Genomic DNA, 21,102 nt, shown 5'->3' on the forward strand with positions numbered 1-21,102 from the left:
AATCAACATACGAATGAAGAAATAGTACTGGCAGTTGATTTCTTTTCCTACAAATGCGTCTGTCGTCAACGCTTGGTTACTGTATCGCATGAGTTGTAAGAGTAAAGGCGATAAACTGGTTCTATTGGAATTCACGCAAGAGATTGTCCGGGTTTATTTGCGAAAGTACGCAGCTCGCAAGAGTATTGGAAAAGCACCACCAAGAGTGAAAAGCGTTGAAAAAAAAAAAAAAAAAAAGAGTGCCCGAAAAAAATTGATTTTACAGGGAAAATCATTTGATTGTTAGTGCCGATAAACAAACAAGATGTGGACTATGTAAGAAGAATACCATAAAAATGTGCCAAAAGGGTAATACTCTTAGAATTTCGTAGGATTTCATAAAATCACATGTTATAGAGACACTTTATCATTCTCAGATTTGGGGACTCCAATGTGTAGTAGATAAGGGTGACAAAACTCATTGGCATAATTTTCTATGTGAGTGTATGATTTGGATGATTTACATTTTACAAGTAATAATAATATGTTGTGCGTATCTCAATTAAGCATAATATTATACGCTCTATATAAAGACTAGAAATTAGTTGGTTTTAAAAATACCTTAATAATAAATATCAATGCAGCAACTGAAACTCAAAATCGGTATTAGTTTTTACCTAAATGTATACCTGCCCTGTCTTGCCCGTTGTTCCATCATTGGAACATAGTTAATCAGGTGATTAATGGAGGTTAAGAAAAAAAGTTAATCACTGCGTTGGACTAAGAGTACCCAAATATGGAAAATATCAAAAAATTAATAAATTTGCGAACAAAAAATCAATTTGGGAATAAATGGGTTAATATAGGTTATTTTGGTTTACTGTCACGTCAATCCTTCTAAAACCCACACTTTAAGATGACTTATTCCCACGGTATTTTATCCAGATTCTACGTCATATATGTATTAAGTTTGGTTGAAATTGCTCCAAGCGTTCTAAAGTTATGCTTAAAAACATAATATATATATATATATATATATATATATACGAGAGTCGGCTGATAACTTCTCGGCCCGACCCCCTTCCGAATCTACTACCCCGATGTAATTGATGTCATGTGAAATGTTGATCTTTTATATGTTTAAGTACCAAATTTCACAATTCTACCATGAACGGTTTTTATTTTACAGGTAATTGAATGAACCATGGCGGAGCCAGATGTCAAATTCACCAAAGAGAAGTGGCGAGATGTAATGAAGTTCTTCTTCCTGCAACAGAAGTCGCCCAAGGAAATCCATGGTTGCATGCTAAACACATTGGGTGGACAGTGCCCTTCATACTCCACTGTGAAGAAATGCTGTGCAAACTTCAAGCGTGGTGAATTTTCAACAGAAGATGGTGACAGGTGTGGCAGGCCAGTGTCAGTGTCAACTCCGGAAAAAGTGGACCAGATTCATGACCTGATTTTGAGCAACAGACGGATTTCGCTTCAGGAGATAGCTGACAAAGTGCACATATCCAAAGAACTTGTTGGGTCAATAATCCATGATCAGTTGGATATGCGCAAGCTTTCTGCGAAATGGATTCCGAAATGTTTGAACGCGGATTAGAAACGAGAATATGTGAGATCATCGCAGGTGATTTTACGGCATTTTGCGAACTCCAAGGACGATTTTTTGAATCGGCTTGTTACCCAGGATGAAACGTGGTTGCATTACTTTGATCCGGAAACCAAACAGCAGTCATGCGAGTGGCGCCACTCAGGATCTCCAAGGTCCAAAAAAATTCAAAGCACAAAAGTCCACAGGGAAGGTGCTAACCTCAATATTCTGGGATAAGGATGGTGTTTTGCTCTCAGACTACCTTCCAAAGGGCCAAACCATAACTGCAGAGTATTACTGCAGTCTGCTGCTAAGGTAAAGGACGCTATTAAAGAAAAGCGCCGGGGAAAGTTGACACGAGGTGTCTTGTTCTTGCAGGACAATGCTCCCGTTTACAAGGCTGACAGAATAATGGATTTTCTGAGGGACCTAAGGTTTCAGTGCATTGAACACCCACCTTACTCGCCAGATCTTGCCCCTTCTGATTATTATCTGTTTCCAAAACTCAAAGCAGCACTGAAAGGACAGAAATTTCACAGTGATGAAGAGGTGATAATAGCTGCGGAACAGTTTTTTTGCAGACCTTGAGATTTTTTTAAGGGGTTGGAGAAGTTGCAGCATCGAAGTGCCAAATGTGTTGACCTTCGAGGGGACTATGTTGAATAGCCTCACACTTTCATGCCTGCAGCTCAAGTCCTTCTGGGTCGGGCCGAGAACTTGAGAAAGAACTTATATATATATGCATGCGTGTGTGTGTACGAACAACGCCTAACTCCTTGGGCTTAAACGTCATTGGAATTGATACCTAATAATTTACTGATCCCAGAAACTAAGGGTTCGACAATAATCTCGGTCGTTTTAGACATTTTATTTTTCACCCCTTTTGATGGGGGGCTGAATCTGATGTTAATGATATCGGAAATAAGATTTCAACGACCCTGAATCTATGGATTTGACACTACCATCGGTCGTTTTCAATTATTTTTACATACTACTTTCTTCGCATCCATGATTGAATGTGAACCTAAACGAAATCGAGACTGTCGCAAATTAACTTAGCGACCCAGAAAACTATTGATTCGACACTAATATCGGTCATTTTCTATCATTTCTATGTCACTCCTTCCCACTTTCCCCTACGCGTGCTAGTGAGTCTTACCCCCACAGTATTCTTTTCCACATTGTAAATAGTAACTATACAAGTATGGTTGAAATTGCTCCAGGTAATCCAGTTACAGTGAAATTATATGCACACATATATACATTTTTACACAAATTTCATATCTAAATAGTTCCGTATATCCTACTTCCATTAAAAGATTTTCTTAACTACAGTTCTCAGCGAAAATTCGACGTTTAGCATATCTTCTTAAATTTAACTTTAGGACAGTACAGAAAAACAAGGTAAGTACCTTTCGAGTTTATTGATAAAATAAATATTACGGGTTCTATACGTAAATTTGTGTAGGTAGCAAGACTGAACTAATTTCACTGTTTACAAGTGACGTCATGCAGGTATATTGGAAGTATTATACAAGGTACTGTTTTAACTTTTCTTTTATGTGCAGAAGTTTTTCAAGAGAGAAGTTTATCTTAATTAAATTTGTGTGAGAGCAGTCGCATACATACTTTAAGTCGTTTTGTGTTGAATATGCAAAACTATTTAACATAGAATCATACATTAAATCATAGATAGCTGCAAACCTAATTGTTCTATATGAAGAAAGAGCATTACCGATTAAAGAATATTTTCTTTATAAATGTATAAAAATGAATACATGAACTTTGTAGAATTTTTCTTCTCTATAGAATTTCAATAATTTATATTTTTCTAGTATCGGGCTGAATTACTTTGTGTGGTATTTTTTTTTCTGGCATTTCCACTTTTCTTCTTCAAATCACAACGATAGTACACAAGAACAAAACAAAATGAGAAATGGGCTATGTCTACTGATTTTCATTCCTCTAATATTCCGGCAACCAGTAAAGTAATGAAGAAAACTACTGATGTCTCTCCTGCCCAATACTCCCTTCAACCAACAATACCACGTAAATATAACAGCAGCTACTTACTGTTCAGAACAAATACAGAAACTGACTGCAACTACAACTTCTGTTCCAAAATTTATTCTAGGTAGTAAGTGTATCAACCAAAAACATAAAAATACATTTCAATACTTTTCAACACCAATCTATAATAATAACGAGCAGGAATGCAAAATCTGTCCTTTGTAAATCGCATAACACTATTAGGTAACTTATTATGTCAGAAGCTAAACTGTGACAGCACATAACTTAAGTTACAACAGTTAGGTAAGTTCATGAAACAGCTTCGATGGTCTACAGAACAAATTATCTTTTTTGTTAGTTGTTTAATTACTATGCATCCAAACTATTTGTAAGTTATTCAGGAATTACAGTTTGATCTAGGCTCTTAACTACGTTTCTATCTTGTATAAGCATAACATTGTAAACATAACATGATAACATAAACTTCTTGACTAATAATTCACGGCATGCTGCTGGCATCCTGTTAAACACATTTTATCTAACGACAGACACTGTCCCCTACATTTCTGACACAAAGAGTACTTACATCTACGGACGCAACATTTCACGTCACTTAGAAAATAAATAAAACCAAATAAAACTTCGAATCTACGTCAAGATAATCTCTCTAAAACTGATGTAAAACGTATAATATAGAAAGCACGTACCAGTCGCCAACTTCTCTGTATCGTTCCTCTCATGCCAGTTAATTATTTCATGATAGCTTCTCATGATGCCCCACAATGCCTTGCACAAGTCAATCAAACACGGGATGAAACTATCACGAGTTACGCACTGTTTTAGGGAAAAAAAAACAACTTTAATAAACAACATGAAATCACACAAATACAAGCAATCTGTTTCTAGTCTACCAGATAAGAAAGAAATGATTCTTTGTGCAGGTTAAATACCGCAAAAGCCCTCCACTGACTTATGTCTTAGATAATTATACTGAACATTACTTGATGTTAACGGCTCCAAATGTAAGTAAAATTAATGATATAATGGACTAATATTAACATATATATGTACATACAGACACACACAAATAGATGAACCGACAAACCGGACGAAAAGTAGAGAGGACACCTAACCATGGAACTTTTTAAGAAAATATCACTGTGCAACGAATTTATGGAAATGGTAGTTTCATCCCATCCCGTTTTTCTAAACTTGTTAAAATCCAACACTTATGGTCTTAAATCCCATATATATATATATATATATATATATATATATATATATATATACATTCCACGATTCATGTCACTCAGATAGCCTAAACTGCCGTTTTTAACCGTTTTTTGACGGTATAAATAACAAGTGGTGAGTAAATGACTAGAGATTCGCACTGTAGATAGAGGTTTTTTTTTTTTTTTTTTTTTTTTTTTTTTTTTTTTTTTTTTTTTTTTGCGACCCTTAGAAATGATGGGTCGGGGCTAAAGCCCAATATTACCTTAAAATGTGTAATGAGGGCAACGTGTGTGTTCACTTACCACAAAGCCCATTTTACCACGAGCTGGAATCGAACTAGCGGACCTCAACGACCAACGCTCTACTATTAAGTTTTTGTTGCCTCTTTAGCGATCGATAAGGTGAAGAGTGTTTGGCCTTTTAAACATCAATAACTGCATATAATTCAGTCAATATATTTTTTTGTTTTTAGTTTCTGTTCAAGTTGTTTAGCTAGCATATATATAAAATTCACAATTGTTATTTATGGCCTGCAGTCCATTGTTTAGCTAGCAGATATAAAGATCTATATATATATAGATACGAGGGAGGATCAAATGAAAATCTTAAAAGTTTATTATAAATTTCAAATGTTGTGCTATTGCTTTGAAAGTTGGCAATATTGTTTCTAACAGCTTTCTCTTTCTTCAGTAGGTGGCAGAAGAGTCTAGTCAAACAAGCGCCAGCACAGGAGCAGTTTCAAGATGACCCCACTGTCCACATGCACCGCATTAGAACAGCGTTCGGTGATCCGTCTTTTGAGTAGTGAAGGTGTGAAACCAATTGAAATTCATCTCAGGATGGCAGCAAAGTATGGTGATTCGTGTTTGTCCCTGCAGCAAGTATACGAGAAGTGTAAGAAGTTTAAAAGTGGCGTAACATCTGTGGAGGATGCTCCTCGACCGGGACAGGCTCACCGCGTAGTGACCGACGACAACATTGCGCTAGTGGAACAGCTTGTAAAGGACAACAGGCGTATTACCCTGAAAGAAATCGCAACAATAATGAAGATTAGCTTTGGTTCAGCTCAACACATTGTGCATAATGTTCTGCATTTCAATAAGGTGTCAGCAAGATGGGTCCAACGTCAGTTGACTGCTGAATTGAAATATCGTCGCGTCGACGCCTGTGAAGAACTTTTGCGTCATTTCAACGCCCAGGGTGATGCATTTCTGGACAGGATTGTTACAGGTGATGAGACCTGGGTTCACTATCATCAACCAGAAACCAAGAAAGCGAGCAAGGAATGGCGGCATAGCTCTTCGCCAAAACCAAAAGAATTCCGCACTCAACCATCAGCAGGAAAGGTCATGCTCACTCTCTTCTGGGATTCTAATGGAATAATTTTGGAACAGTACATGGAAAAAGGAGTGACAGTAACCAGTGCCTCGTATTCAAACATGTTGGAAAATCAACTTCGCCCTGCAATCAGACGTAAACGGCGAGGACTTTTGTCCTCAGGAGTACTCCTACAGCATGACAACGCCCGACCGCATACTGCCCGTTTGACCGTTGAGACTATCGATCATCAAATTTAAGTGTTTCATTCATCCATCCTATTCACCAGACCTTGCCCCCAGTGACTCATTTGTTTGGATCACTCAAAGAAGCGATGGGCGGCAAACATTTCAATAGTGATGAAGAGGTAAAAAATGCGGTGCACGAGTGGCTACAATCTCGATCAAAACAATTCTTCCACCGAGGTATCCATGCACTTCCGAAACGGTGGAATACTTGCATTGAACGTCAAGGGGACTACGTTGAAAAATAAGAGGTGAGATTTCCTTTTCATTGTTACATTCTAACTTTTATTGCAGTTTAAAGGTTTTAATTTGATCCTCCCTCGTATGTACATAATTCACAATTGTTATTCATGGCCTGCAGTCCAACATCAACAGCTACTCATTCACACATACGGAAATTATACTGCTTTAGACCTCCTTTCTAATTCTGAGAAACTCCCGATATGTCCCTGTTAAATAGTCGCCATCTGAGGATTATACATCGAGACGTGTATATATATAAAACATTCATTCATACACATGATAATTACCTTGCTTTAGACTACATTTCTCTTTTTTTTTCTTTTTTTTCGACAGTCAGTATTAATTGTCTTCAGAGTAAAAATCAAATCGAGAATTTCCCGAGATAGTTCTCCTCACGATAAGATAAAAAGTACGATTGTAACAGCAATCGCTATCAAACTGCTTTAGATTTCGTTTCTCAAATCAGGGATTTCCCGATAGTTTTGCCAGGCATCAGCATCTCAGGCGTGGAAAAAAGTTATACCTTAAAAAGTTGTCCCGTAAAGAAGTCATACTTATATATGTGTGTGTATATAATAAATACTCATACTCTCATATATGCAAGGAATATATTGTTTTAGTGTCTCTTGTATCAATATCAATCCATGACCTATGATTATGCCCTTTAGGCTAAGGAAGACGATGATTAAGGCAAATGAATAATGATTCAAGAATTGGTGGAATGAGAAAGTGAGAGGAAACAGGAGTATTCCGAGAAAACCTACATATACGATTTAAATTAACAAAAAATTGGCTACTTACCAATGAATCATCCCTTGGAAAGCCTAATATTTTTCAAACGTTTCCGAACTTAAAGCTGGTTCCATCCTTAGTGGCAAGGTGAAACAGTTTAAAACGGATAGGAGATAAAAGGTGTAAAACAAGGAATACATACCATTGAGTAAATAAATGTAACATAAAGAGTAGATCCTGAAATGTGACGAGCAGAGCGAAGTGCAAAAGCAATGAACTGAATGGAAGATAGCGCGATGTCTATGTTACTCACTATTGCCAGACTCAAAATACGCATCAAAGGTAGGTAACCAAATCCTATCAGTGTTGCCAGTACCCAGATTCAAAGCAGGTTTGTTTGTATGTTTTAAATGAAGCACCAATCCCGACATGCCCTCTTCTTGTGACTTTTTCGATTGTCTAATATGTTCCTTAATTTGAGTGTTAATATTGCGTTTCGTTTGGCCTATATATGAGGAGTCACATTTGCATTGAACACGGTAAATGCCTGACTTATTTAGTGGATCAGCAAAATAACTTTTAAATCTAGTGAGATGTTTTTGCAGACTTTTTGGGGGGATACTTGAAACAGATATGTTATGCTTTGCAAGAATAAGTTGATTTTTTGTCGATAATTGTGGAAAATAAGGAATTCCTATCCAAGTTTCTGCCTCTTTGGAAGTAACTGTTTTTGGGGCTTGCACCGATCTACATGTTCGATTAAACCACTTTTATGAAGTACATAACTTGTAATTTTTTATATTTACTTTTTTATGAAAACTGTATTTCGTCATTGAGATCTTTTGGCGATCACAAATTAATAACGCCCTGACTCCTCATATATAGGCTAAACGAAATGCAATATTAACATCCGAAGAAGAAGACATGTCACGATTGGTTCTTCATTTAAAACAACATACACATAATAGGTTCAGCAAAAACAAAGAAACAACGGAAGATTAAAGAATCATTCTTTATTCATAAATACAAACCTGCTTGGAGTCTGGATACTGGCAACATTGATAGAATTTGGTTACCTACTTTTGATGCATATTTTGAGTCTAGCAATAGAGACGTTAACACAGACACCGCGCTATCTTCCATTCAGTTCACTCCTTTTGCACTTCCTCTGCTCGTCACATTTCAGAATCTACTCTTTACATTACATTTATTCATTCAGTGGTATGTATTCCTTGTTTTACACCTTTTATCTCCTATCCATTTTAATCCTTGTCACGGAACCAGCTTTGAGTTCGGAAACGTTTGAAAAATATTTAGGTTTTCCAAGGGATGATTCATTGGTAAGTAGACAATTATTTGTTATTTTGAATCATCCTCTCATGCGCCCATACAACTGCTACATATACGATGTAAACCACAAACTCTCATAGCCTGGACCGAACCAGGAACATCTAGCACTAGAGGTGAGCAGTTTTCCACTGAGCCACCATGCCCCTCCGTTGTAAAAATGAACTGAAATCTTTCAGTTTTACGTCCCACGATAATGCCGGTTAGGCTAAAGGAGACTGTGATTATGAGAAATGAATGAAATGGTGGAATGAAGAAAGTGGGAAGAAACGGAACAACACCGAGAAAATCCACGAGCATGATGTTTGTCCATAAAGTCCACAGTGCGCGAGCTGGGATCGAACCAGGGACCCCAAGCACCGGCCCACCGTTGTAATTTCAAGCAAAACGAATAAGCAAAATTGAGAGGGAAAAAAAAAAAACTGTAACTGAAAAAAGGAAGAAAATGAGAGCATTTCTCATTTAAGTGACGTCTACGTTAATTACAGTTTGTACTTGAATTAAATTAACCGACAAAACAAACGAACGAACGAACTTTATTATTTGAACAGAAAATGCACAAAACTAGAAACTAGTACCTAATACTTCAAAATAGTTCGTAATACATTAAATAATCTAATCTAACCCTAGAATATCTGTACTTTTCTCTAGGCTTCTAAATAAATAAGCTTAAATCAACTGAATCTTAACGCCATTCTTGTACGTTGAAACCTTCTCATACATGAGATTTTTTTCACTTTACTTTCCGAGTAAAAATTCTACATAACCATGAATATTTACCTTGCAAAGTTCTTGGTATTGCTTTTTCTGGTAGTTAGCTTCTGCACTACCCGGTCCAGCGCAAAGTTCGACATATCCATGCACAACAGTAAACGCTGTGTTATGAATAGCTGAAGTAAAATGCATATGTAATTGATCCATAGCAATCTGTGTTTTACCTAACAATCTATAAGCTGCCTGCAGCTTACTATAATGTTCGGCATCAAAGTGGCTACACACCTAGAAATAAACAGGAAATACTTCAAGTAAGCTTAGGTTATTTTCCAAAAAGATAAGAAAAAAAAAAAAAACACTTGATTACATTAGAGTGGCATTAGTTTAACAATATCAGGATATTACTTTAAAATAGGAGAGAAAAACTGCATTTTAGCATATTGCTGTAATCGAATAAGAAATGAAATGTATTATTACTATCATTTCATTCTCACAGGAAAGAAAATGGCAATAAAAAAAAGTGACACTCAAAATAGGTATATGAATTCACAAAAAACTCTACAGTAGTCAGTGGTTTCTAGGACACTTCGCACCGAAATTACATAAAGGACTTTTTACCTCCAACTTATTCACTTTAAAAACCAGTGCAGAGAATATGGAGTGTTAGTTTTAACAAGTGAGACCTGTATGTAGAAACGTGTCAATAATAAATTTCAATTTTCAGTTTTTTATAAAGCACATCGTTACATAAGTATCAATATTTCGTATTCTAAAGGATTTTTAAGTAAAAAGGGAATAAAAGTTTACAGTGGGAGGTAATATGTTAAAATGTAGGATGCCGTAATAACTACAAGTACGAAGAATTATAGATCTGAAAAAAAGAGGTCAGAAGTCGTTAAAAAGGATATCAAAATTACATTCAAAGAAAGAACATCAGGTAAGCATTTTCACAGTAATTACAATATGCGTCAATCTTGAAAGTCATTTTCAAAACATATTCCCCACCCGCCACCCCTGGGGAAAACGACGGAATGTCTTACCACAACTTATTACGCAGCAACGCTCCAGCTTTGAAGCTAATTATTTTGTTTCTTTAATTAATCTGCCAAAAGAAACAGTAAAATTTAAATATTCACTCATAACTTTGTACTGTGAGAAGAACTTGTAACACGCGCTATGTTTTCTTAAAATGCACAAGGCAGGTTTGGCAATGGCCTCCACAATTATAAATCCTGTCTTATTAATGACATATACATTTTAAAATAGAAGTAGGATGATTATATTGTAGGAAAACCAGTATAGATGAAGGATTATTCAACAGCTTGCTCTGAATTTGTTGCTGTATGGTAAGTAATATCTAGATTAAGAGTTGTATGGGAAGTAATATAGTTTGAATCATTGTTGATAATAAACAAAGAATAGTACACAAGATTTAAATTAGGATGCGAAAATAATAGTTCTAGGAGAAGGATTCAACATTCCAACACCAAATTAAGTAAAAAGTTATAACAACATCAGCACCTGGGTCGCTGATAAAAGCGACTCTGGTGGTTTCTAGTCAATTACAATACATTCAGGAAAAAAAAAGTATCCAAAGACAGATCGCGAACTGCCAAGGACGGAAAATCCTGGCGTAAGGAGATCCAGCCAAGTTCACATCTCAATAATAATATTACTTATCTCGCAAAGAGAAAGAATATTGTGGAATTGGGCAACAACTATCACAGTACGTAATATATAAAATACCATAAGTTTAGGAAAGAAAAAAAAAAAAAAAAGGATATAAAAATAGCTTATGTTCACCGATTATTGTTGATCACAATTTAACAGTTTTCATATTCAATAATTTGATTCATGGTAGCAGGTCTTTTTAATTGATGAAATATACACTCTGACAATATTTGGTTGATGCACATCTGCACATGTTTCTCAAATAATTAGTAATTGGGTCCATCACACTACAAATAAATATTTAAAGGAATTGTTCCATATTCTTTATTGTGTTAACGTATGGCGGAAAACATTTGCAACATTGCAAACCCTGGCAACAGTGGACCATGGCACACGATATGAAGTATACAGGAAGGTTAGTGTATCAGGCGTGCATTAGCAAGTTCAGGAGAAGAATGACGTACAACGAAATGAGTTTGGCGTTAAATGAGGAACAGCCTCGTAAAATAATCGTGCAATATTGGAAAGACAATCAGAATGTTAAAAAGTCAGACCTTGTGAAACACTTCCACAGTGTGAGAGATTCAAGACGAACGATGTATAAGAATGTGTCGAAAGTAGAGAAGGGTATGAATGTGGAAAGGAAGGTCGGCAGTGGACGGAAATCGACATTAAGTGATCCCAAGTTGTAGAGACAACTTTGACGAGCTACTGCAGCTAAGGTGGCAAAATCGTACCGAGAACTTGGTAGGAAATTTCACTGTGATAAAAATACAGTGAAGGATGCTTTACAGAAAATGGGAATTGCCAGATGTAAACGGAAAACTATGCCGAAAATTACGGAACAACACATTGTGATTCAGAAACAACATTTAAGAACTCTGGTCACCAAAATGTTCACTGCTACAAATGATGTACTGTGCATCATGGACGATGACACCCATTTTACATTAGATGGCCTCAGTGGCAGCCTAAATTGTACTACGATCTAGGAACTGGTGATGTGCCTGATTCAGTGCGTTGTTCTCTGAAATCAAAATATCCACAAAAGGTGTTCCTATGGCTTGCGATGAGTGAAAAGTAACTCTCCAAACCGCAGTTTTTCAGCATCGGTCTTGCGCTAAACAATGAACGGTCTTGTGGAGTTCTGTCTGCCGAAAGTTAAACAGTTTGTCAACGCGTATCATCGTGGAGACAATGTGGTGTTTTCGCCATATTTAGCCAACTGCCACTACGCTACAACAAGTCTTGCAGCCATGGCACACTATGATATGCACTACATACCCAAAGATCAAAATCCTCCTAATGTTCCTCAACTTTGGCCTACAGAGGACTTTTGGGCAAATTTAAAGAGACACGTGTATGCCAATAATTATCAGCCAACATCCGTTGCAGGTCTTACCCGACGGATCCGTAGATGCTTGAATGAAATTGATGCATCGTGTTTCGCGTCATCCATGCAAGAAGTTCCCTGCAATTGTCGCAAGGCCAGCAGATATGGCGTAAATGTGTCTGTATATTAAAGTTTACATGTCACTCTTGTTTAACAATCAGAGAACACAATAAAATTGCGGGCGTTCAGTGTGGCGAACGAATTATAAATTTGTGCAAATTTTTTCCACCATACGTTATTTGTAGTATGTTATACATTTATCATACTATTTTTTGTTTATTGCAGTTTATGTCCCTTCTCAGCAGCAAGGCTATATGAGACGTGGACTTACAATATAACGTAGAATCCGAACCACTGTAATGCCTTCAAGTTTTTTAAATACTCTCCCACCGGGACTCGAACACGTGACCGTGTGCACCAAAGCCACCTGTGAGGAGGGCTACCATTTACTATGCGAAAAAAATAATGATTTTTTTAACGTCCCTTTAGGCAAAGGAGACGAATGCTTAATGAAAATAAATTATTGGAAAATTAATTTTTTGTGCTCTCTCACCGGGAATCGACCCCGGAATTCCGTGCACAAAAGGCACATGCGCTAGTCACGAGACCAGCGGTGATTTCTGTGTTTACTACGAATTTTACCTAATAATCTATAAGCAGATTTCTTCACTTACTATAATGTTTGACATCAATATGACTGCACATCTAAAAATAAACAGGAAACATATCAAGTAAAACTTAAATCTTTTATAGTTGTTATTTTTATAGGCAATTTGACGATTACAGACTAGACAGACTTACAGACTATTAGAATACAACTTTAAATGGGAATTTTTAGAGGGTTTGTCATTATTTTTTTACCCTATTATGAAGTAAGAATTAGGGAAAGGAAGCAGCCCCGGACTTCGTTAGAAAGGGCAAAGGCAGCAATCAAGATCACTAAATGTATAAATCAGGATAGTAAGTTTGCAAACATAAGCTTAATCTCTGCTTTCTACTTCTGCAGGGGCCAAAAAGGTATAGCAGTATTTTGAACAAAAGAAAAGAATGCATGACTAAAAACATGTTTCGTTTTTGTTCTTACTAAAATACAATTTTAATTTTACGCAAAAGCAAAAAAACTGTATTTTATTACTTACTTTTGCAAGAGCAACATCAAGTTGTTCCTCTGCCATTTCTAAAGTATCCTGAAGTTTCCCACTCAAAGCAGCAACACAGGTGAAGTGACGATAGGTTGCAGCCGCACCCTGACATTCTAGAAGCAACTGAATAGCCCCTGCGTAATTTTCTTCACTTAACAGTTCTTGTAAACGTTCTTCCGTTCGTTGCTGCAAACGAAAGAAAGAAGAAAAACACCAATTCAGCAGTGTATTCACCACGCCACTGTTAACCTCACATCAATATTCCTAAAGCTAAAAATACAGGAGGATACCTGAACTTCCGTGGGGTCACATTCTTCCCTTGCAGTGACCACTGGTTATTTTCATAGTTAACTTAGAAGCCAATTGGATCACCGTGTTGATAGAGGGAAAGGCAGAAGGAAAACAAGGAAGAGGAAAATGTAAAACAGCTCTCCCAAGGGAGAGAAAAGTTTTAAAATTTCCATGTTGCGCACCAACCTATGGTTGAGGTGAACAAGAACTTAGAAGCACAGTTCACCAAGAGTATATACGTACCATACATGCACTTTTGTTAATGACATCAGAGCGGACGGACTAATTTTTCATGAACACAGAAATAATTAATTTCACTCTACGTCAAAAGATAATGCGCTCAAATTGCTACAAGGAAGTAATGGCGAATTTGTAACATAACTAGGCTTAAAAGACAAGCAAATCATACACCATAAACTTTTTCGTTTTCATTCACGAGCCGCTATTTAACCCTTATTACTATAAGCTATATAGTAACTTTACAGACAACTGTGCCACAGAACGAGGCAAAAGTCACATTGCATATCCGAAGCGTGATATTTAAATGTTGGGTGGTAGGTTGGAAGTTCCTTTTAGCAATGAAGCTATACGAGACGTGAGTCTACATTTAAAATGGAATACGAACCACTGTAATGAGTTCTAATTTTTCAAGGCTCTCCCACCAGGACCCCATACACCAAAATCACGCGCGCTAGCCACTAAACAATAAGAGAAGGGTATTTTATAAATTTTATGAACGTTACGACCGAGGCATTCAATGCCGCCATGCATGCTTTTAATTGTGCAAGGCTCTTTTAATATGAGCTATTGCTTCTCAAAATTATGCCTATTGTAAATTTTCGTGGTGATTCCAAGATGGTTATAGAAGTTAAGAGAAAGAGTCCCCTGACTTTTCTCGGTATTTCGGAACTTTTTTTTTTTTGAAATTTTTCCTGATATGTAATTAGCCACACAGACTTTCCCACGTTGATGTAAAAACAAGACCAAGCAAACATGACAACGATGATAAATAATAAAATTTTCCCTAATCAAGTAGAATAATGAATAATATAAAATCAAATTAAAACCTGAAGCAAATTTCGATCTAAGTGTCATTTTCTGAAGTTTCGAGTTATAACCGGAATGATGATCTATGGACCAAGCCAGTTTAAATATATTCGGATCGAAGCGTCAAACCTGTGAGTAGTGGTCCAGTTCATTGCCAATAGAATGCGTGAGGCATATGTGCACGGCACGAATTCTCGAAGAAAAACATTATTATCTCAAAAACTGTTCAAATGGCACTTAGATCTTAATTTACTTCAGGTCTTCAAATATAGTAAACCCACGTTAACACGAATCCCAAGGGACCAAAAAATCAAGAGTTCATCTTAACTGGGAACTAAAATTTTATTTTTGGAATACAGTTTTCTCTACACATTACCATTTATAATAAATATTATTATTATTATTATTATTATTAAAAAAAAAAGGTACTACAGTATATTATGTACGTCGTCATAGAAAACACTACAGTACTACATTAATCATTGTACTGTAACTTGAAAAAATGTACTTACAGATCATTTTCTAGTGAAAAATTCCTGCATATAGCATTGTCGCAGACGGGACGAAAATGGCTGGTAACTTCACGACCAACTGTACTCATGACTTCCGTAAAATTAGCTGTCAATTCGGATGCTGTAGCAAAGTGTTCTAAAGTCTCCAAGGCTTGTAACACTTTCTGGTGGGTCTCCTCATTTTCTCCTGATGACATTTCTTGCACCTCACACACAACTGCTTGTACATCAAATTCTACTAGAGAACATACAACAACATCGTCATCCGCAACGAACTCCTCAAAACTAACTCCAGGGTTCGTAACGTCTTGTAGAATATTTCATTCGTCAGGTAAAGTGGTATTGTTGTCTGCATCTAACTCGTCAACCGGATTCGCGTCTTTATGTCCCCAGGCTCTGCTAAAACAGTTCTATATGTGTTGTAATGACACGGATTCCCAGGATGCGGCGATAGCTTTTATTGCATCAATTGGCGTTGTCTCCTTTTCAGCAGCGCTCGTAAGTCGCTTACGATAAAACCTCTTCGTAAGAGCAACATTGCTTTGGTCCAAAGGTTGAAGACAGCTGGGGAAGAAAGGTTGATGCATTGAGGAAGAGGGGGGAGGAGCTGAACCTTTACATTGGTTAAGTTCAGATCATGTATGTTATGGGCTGTACACCTATCCAATGTCATAAGAACACGCCTATTCTATCCCGCCGTTCGACTGTTAAAACGAAGAAGTCACTTACGAAATGATGAGCTAGCAAACCCAACTTTCTTATGGTGAGAGTAGATGCAAGATGAAGTATCAATGAAATACACGACCTAGCAGACATTTCAGTAAGTGTTGTACATCGCACATTGACTGAAAATTTGGGCACAAGAAGGCATGTGCGAGATGGGTGCCGTGTTTGCTCACAATGGAATAAAAAGAGCGTCGTGAGGATGTTTCAATCGCACGTTTGGTGGTGTTTCACAGCAATAAAGCCGATATTTTTGGTCAATTCATAACCATGGATGAAATGTGGGTCCATTACTTCACATCTTAGACAAAAGAATAGTCAAAACAATGGACTGAATGGGGAGAATCTGCTCCAAAGAAGACAAAGACAGTTCCATCTGCTGGCAAAGTCATGGCGTTAGTTTTTTTGGGATGCGCTTGGGTTAAGTTCCATTGATTATCTTCAAAATGCAAAAACAATCAATGGCGAGACCTATGCAAACTTACTGCAGCTTTCGAGAAATGCAATCACGATAAAATGGCCGAATTTGGCAAAAAAGAAAATATTGTGTCATGAAGACAATGCACCAGTTCACACATCCGTTATCACGATGGCCAAAATCAATGAGTTAAAAGTTCGAATTGCTTTCTCACTCTATTCGCCAGATTTAGCTCCTCGGATTATTTTCTCTTTCCAAATATAAAAAAATGGCTCGGTGCTAAAAGATTTGTCAATAATGAAGAGGTGGAGTCTGCAGTTAATGGTTATTTTGATGAGCTCATTGGTTTACACACCTGACACCAACACAAAAGGTACAGACCAACCTGGCTGGGTGCAGAAATCCGTCATTTCGGAGTTATAGGCTGCCGAATACTACAGGACCTACCGTAGCCGGGTCAAGACTTCACTTAGGAACTACATGTAGTATGTGCCCTATCCAAATATCTGTATTTCAGAATCCTGCAGTACTTCCGCAACAATTTTTATAGAGGTAATTAGTTGGTGAATACTTCAAATTACATGCCTGCAACCAAACTCCCTCTATAAAAATTGTTGCGTGAGTACCGCAGGATTCTGAAACATGTATTTCTGGACAGTGTACATATTAATACCTAAGTCAAGTCTTGACCTGACTACAGTCGGTCCCATAGTAAAAACTATGGACCTTTAAATTCATTTTTTCATGATTTGTAAGATTATGGTGAATGGGGGCATGTTTGAAATGAGGGTTGGCCGTTGACACGTTCGCGTAAAAGACAAGTCACTTCCTTCACTTATGGTGTGGGTCCAGGTAAATGGCTACGTTGCATTTTCATTTAACACTGGGCGTATAAAGAGCGTACAGCCCAAACGGCTCGTCCGATTTAAAAAAAAAAAAAAAAAAAAAAGTCACTTTAGATTGATTTTGAAACTATATATATATATATATATATATATATATATATATATATATATATATATATATGTGTGTGTGTGTGTGTGTGTTAATTTATCCAACAACCACACCAAGCTCTGTACCATATTAATCGAATTATTTAAGGGCTTCGTTACACAGGCAGGCGAAAGCGCCAGGTAGCTACATCTATTAGCGAGACCTTTTATTATTAGGTTTAGCATGACGCACGGAGTGAATTGTTTGCCGTTTATCATTAGGATTTAAATAGCTCACTCGTACGGTCTGTGACCTGACTTTTGTTTCATCCTGTAGCACAGAATCTACCTATAAGTTCGAATATTTTTCACAGTTCAAACAAGCTTCTTGAAAATTGAATTGGTTACATGTTATTTCAAACAATAAAGTTTATTAGCAAAACTATTGTAACTTGTATCTATATTTGTAGAATAAATGTAGCTATTTTTTTTTTCAGAAAAATAGAAAATAATAATAATAAAAAAATTTAAAGAAGAGACATAGTACACTTACAGTTTATGACAAATGTTGTAAATATAAACACCCACTTACCAAAGTTTTGATGGTATTTAGAGAATGTAGAAGGCTTTTCACCACTTGACGTTTACGGTAATTGGCTAAAATCCCAAGACTGGCTGTGGTAAATTGCCTTTTTGCCATATTTAGATGTGATCGACCTTCTCTACATACTTGTAAAGCTGTTAAAAGCTCTTGTTGCAGTTCAATTACCCTGAAATAAATCAATTTGAAATTATCTATTTGGTCTAGGAATTAATTCGTGCGGTTGGTACGCACACGTTGAAGCTGTAGTACAAACACAAAATACATAAATACCTTAAGAAAAATATTGTCCATCGCTAGCCACCACTTTCGCCCATCTGTCAGGCAATGTACGGATTCCGTGGCGAAAGAAGTCCTCATCCTTGGAAGCGATCCAGTCAGAGACCCATGTTTCGATATCTTCTGAAGAAGTAAACCGCTGTCCAATCAAATCGTTGTTTATGCAATCGAACAAGTAGTAGTCCGAAGGAGCAACGTCTGGTGAATACGGCGGGTGGGGTAAAACTTCCCATCCGACATTTTCTAAATAGGTTTTGACCGGTTTTGCGACATGTGGGCGAGCGTTATCATGTTGAACAATAAGTTTATCATGTCTGTTCTCCCATTCTGGTCGTGTTCTGGCCAGAGCTTGCTTCAAACGCATTAATTGTCGTCGATAACGTTCTTCATTCATAGTTTCACCCGGTTGCAGCAGCTCATAGTACACCTCACCTTTCATATCCCACCATATGCACAGCATAACCTTTGCACAGTGAATATCTCGTTTTGGTTGTGATGGACCTGGTTCACCTGGTTTCACCCAGGCCTTTTTTCGTTTAGGGTTCTCGTAATGGATCCACTTCTCATCACCCGTAATAATTCGATGCAGAAACCCCTTTCTGCTCTGTCGTTGAAGCAGCAATTCGCAAATGGTTTTTCGTCTTTCAGCGTCTCTGTCTTTCGATTCATGTGGAACCCAATGTGACATCTTTTGAATCATTCCCATGGCTTTCAAGCGTTTGGAGACTGTTTGATCAACGCCTAATGCTGCTGCAAGTTGTTCCTGCGTTTGACACGAATCCTGCTCGAGCAATGCTGTCAATTCTTCGTCTTGAAATTTGTTTGGCTGTCCAGCTCGCTCTTGGTCTGCCAAGCCGAAATCACCACTTCTAAACCGTGCAAACCACTTCTGACACGTTCGCTCAGCTAGAGCATGGTCACCATACACTTCCACCAAAATACGATGACTTTCAGTCGCACTTTTCTGCATGTTAAAGTAATGCAGCAGGACACCCCGCAAAAACACTTTATCAGGCACAAATTGCGCCATGTTCACTTAACTACAAACTGGTGTTGTTGACGCTTTAATCCACTGCCCTATACTACGAACGATACGCGATGACAGGGGTTTGCAACACATGTGTGGATACACGGAACTGTGGGACGCTCCGTTCGTTGCGCCATCTCTTGTCCACCCGCACGAATTAATTCCTAGACCAAATATTAATATTAATTTCTAAGATTTGATTCTACAGAAAAACCTGAATATTTCAATCAAAACTATCTCCAGTACTGCTTCAGTTGACTTTGGATAGAAAAAATGGACGTTACTCATTAACATATGTATTACCATTTCTTCTTATTATTATATATTCATGTTATTATTGACTAATGATCTACTGAAATGGAAATTATACATAGTTTCAGAAGGATTAATGATAATTTTGATAATTGATGGTAACCACTATATTGGGTAAATATGAACACTTGTCAATGCTCAACATATTTTCATGTACAATTATATGAAACTGACAGTAAAAGGATATTATAGAAGGTAACAAATAACTAAAAATGGATTATTGCTTGTATTAACTAGATCTTTGAACAATGCAAAATACAAACACAGGGTGGCCCAAAAGTAGGTATACACTTCTGCATTGGTCAAGTATAACATTCTAGTTTATGGGTTTATTTACCTCGGCTATTCCGAGCTTATGATGTAAGTAAAACACATTAAGAACAAATAATAAAGAAACTACGTCTACTTGAAGGATAACAATAAGAAATGCAATGAGCTCATCAGTACGGTGCTGTATACCTACTTTTGGGCTACTTTTCAAATAACTAAAATACAAATACCTAAATTTTGTAATGAAGTTTTAGGTACAACCGATAAAGTCTTCTTACAGTGGAAACAGCAAAAGATCCAGCGAAACTTTACCTTTTTATACAGTACGGATACCTAGCTTGCTGTGTTGCCATACTGACAGTGTTGCCAACTTTGGTACATATTTTCCTCTAATATCCAAATATGTTTGTATCCTTACTTTCCTATCAAGTCTCGTAGTTAATTTATTCATGCATGTTTCGACGACTGCTTGTAATCATCATCAATACCCGATTATTAAACTATGTTTGCAATGATGACCAGCATATGTCCAAATGTTCACGAATAAATTAATAAGTACAGGTACTTCACTGGGATTCAAGGGTAGTATTTCATTACAACAGTTGTTTACTTGAAATTTCACGGATTCTTTAGTTCAACGTCCAATAATTACGCTGCGAGACTAAGGGAGGCGGTGATGATGAGCTGGATGATAATGGTGGGATGTAGAAAGTGGAAGAAAACGAGAGAACCACGAGAAAGCCTACGCACCCGGTTTGTTCACCAAAAAGCTCACTTGGCGGAAGCTGGGATCGAACAACGAAAAAAAGGTGTTTTCTAAAAACTGACTTACCGTGGACCCAATTGCTCTTGTGTAACCAAATCATCGTAAATGACCACTTTATCTAAAATCTGTACAAAGCTTGTAATCTATAATTTCTGAAGATAATTTCTTGACCACAAAGACTGGCATGCTTTTCTCTGCTCGACTAAGTTACTTGTTATCACAATAACCATGTATTTGTATTATTTTTTAGTTGTCAGAGACATTTTTGAACAAAAGTAAATCATAATGGGCTGATTTA

At 37.0% G+C, this 21,102-nt stretch overlaps 1 protein-coding gene across 1 annotated transcript in view; it reads right to left on the reverse strand.

Annotated features, from left to right (window-relative positions):
• Vps50 (vacuolar protein sorting 50) overlaps nt 1–21,102 on the reverse strand; it is a 74,303-nt gene that overhangs the window by 36,466 nt on the left and 16,735 nt on the right. Inside the window, exons 4-7 of the mRNA XM_081739834.1 lie at nt 18,142–18,319; nt 13,624–13,812; nt 9,487–9,705; nt 4,297–4,423 (exon numbers count right to left, since the gene is read on the reverse strand). Coding sequence (XP_081595960.1) covers nt 4,297–4,423; nt 9,487–9,705; nt 13,624–13,812; nt 18,142–18,319 — 713 coding nt within the window. The remainder of the gene's footprint in view (nt 1–4,296; nt 4,424–9,486; nt 9,706–13,623; nt 13,813–18,141; nt 18,320–21,102) is intronic.

This window comes from Thermobia domestica, chromosome 15 (genome assembly GCF_964235325.1).
Source record: "Thermobia domestica chromosome 15, izTheDome1.hap1.1, whole genome shotgun sequence".
Lineage (NCBI taxonomy): Eukaryota > Metazoa > Arthropoda > Insecta > Zygentoma > Lepismatidae > Thermobia > Thermobia domestica.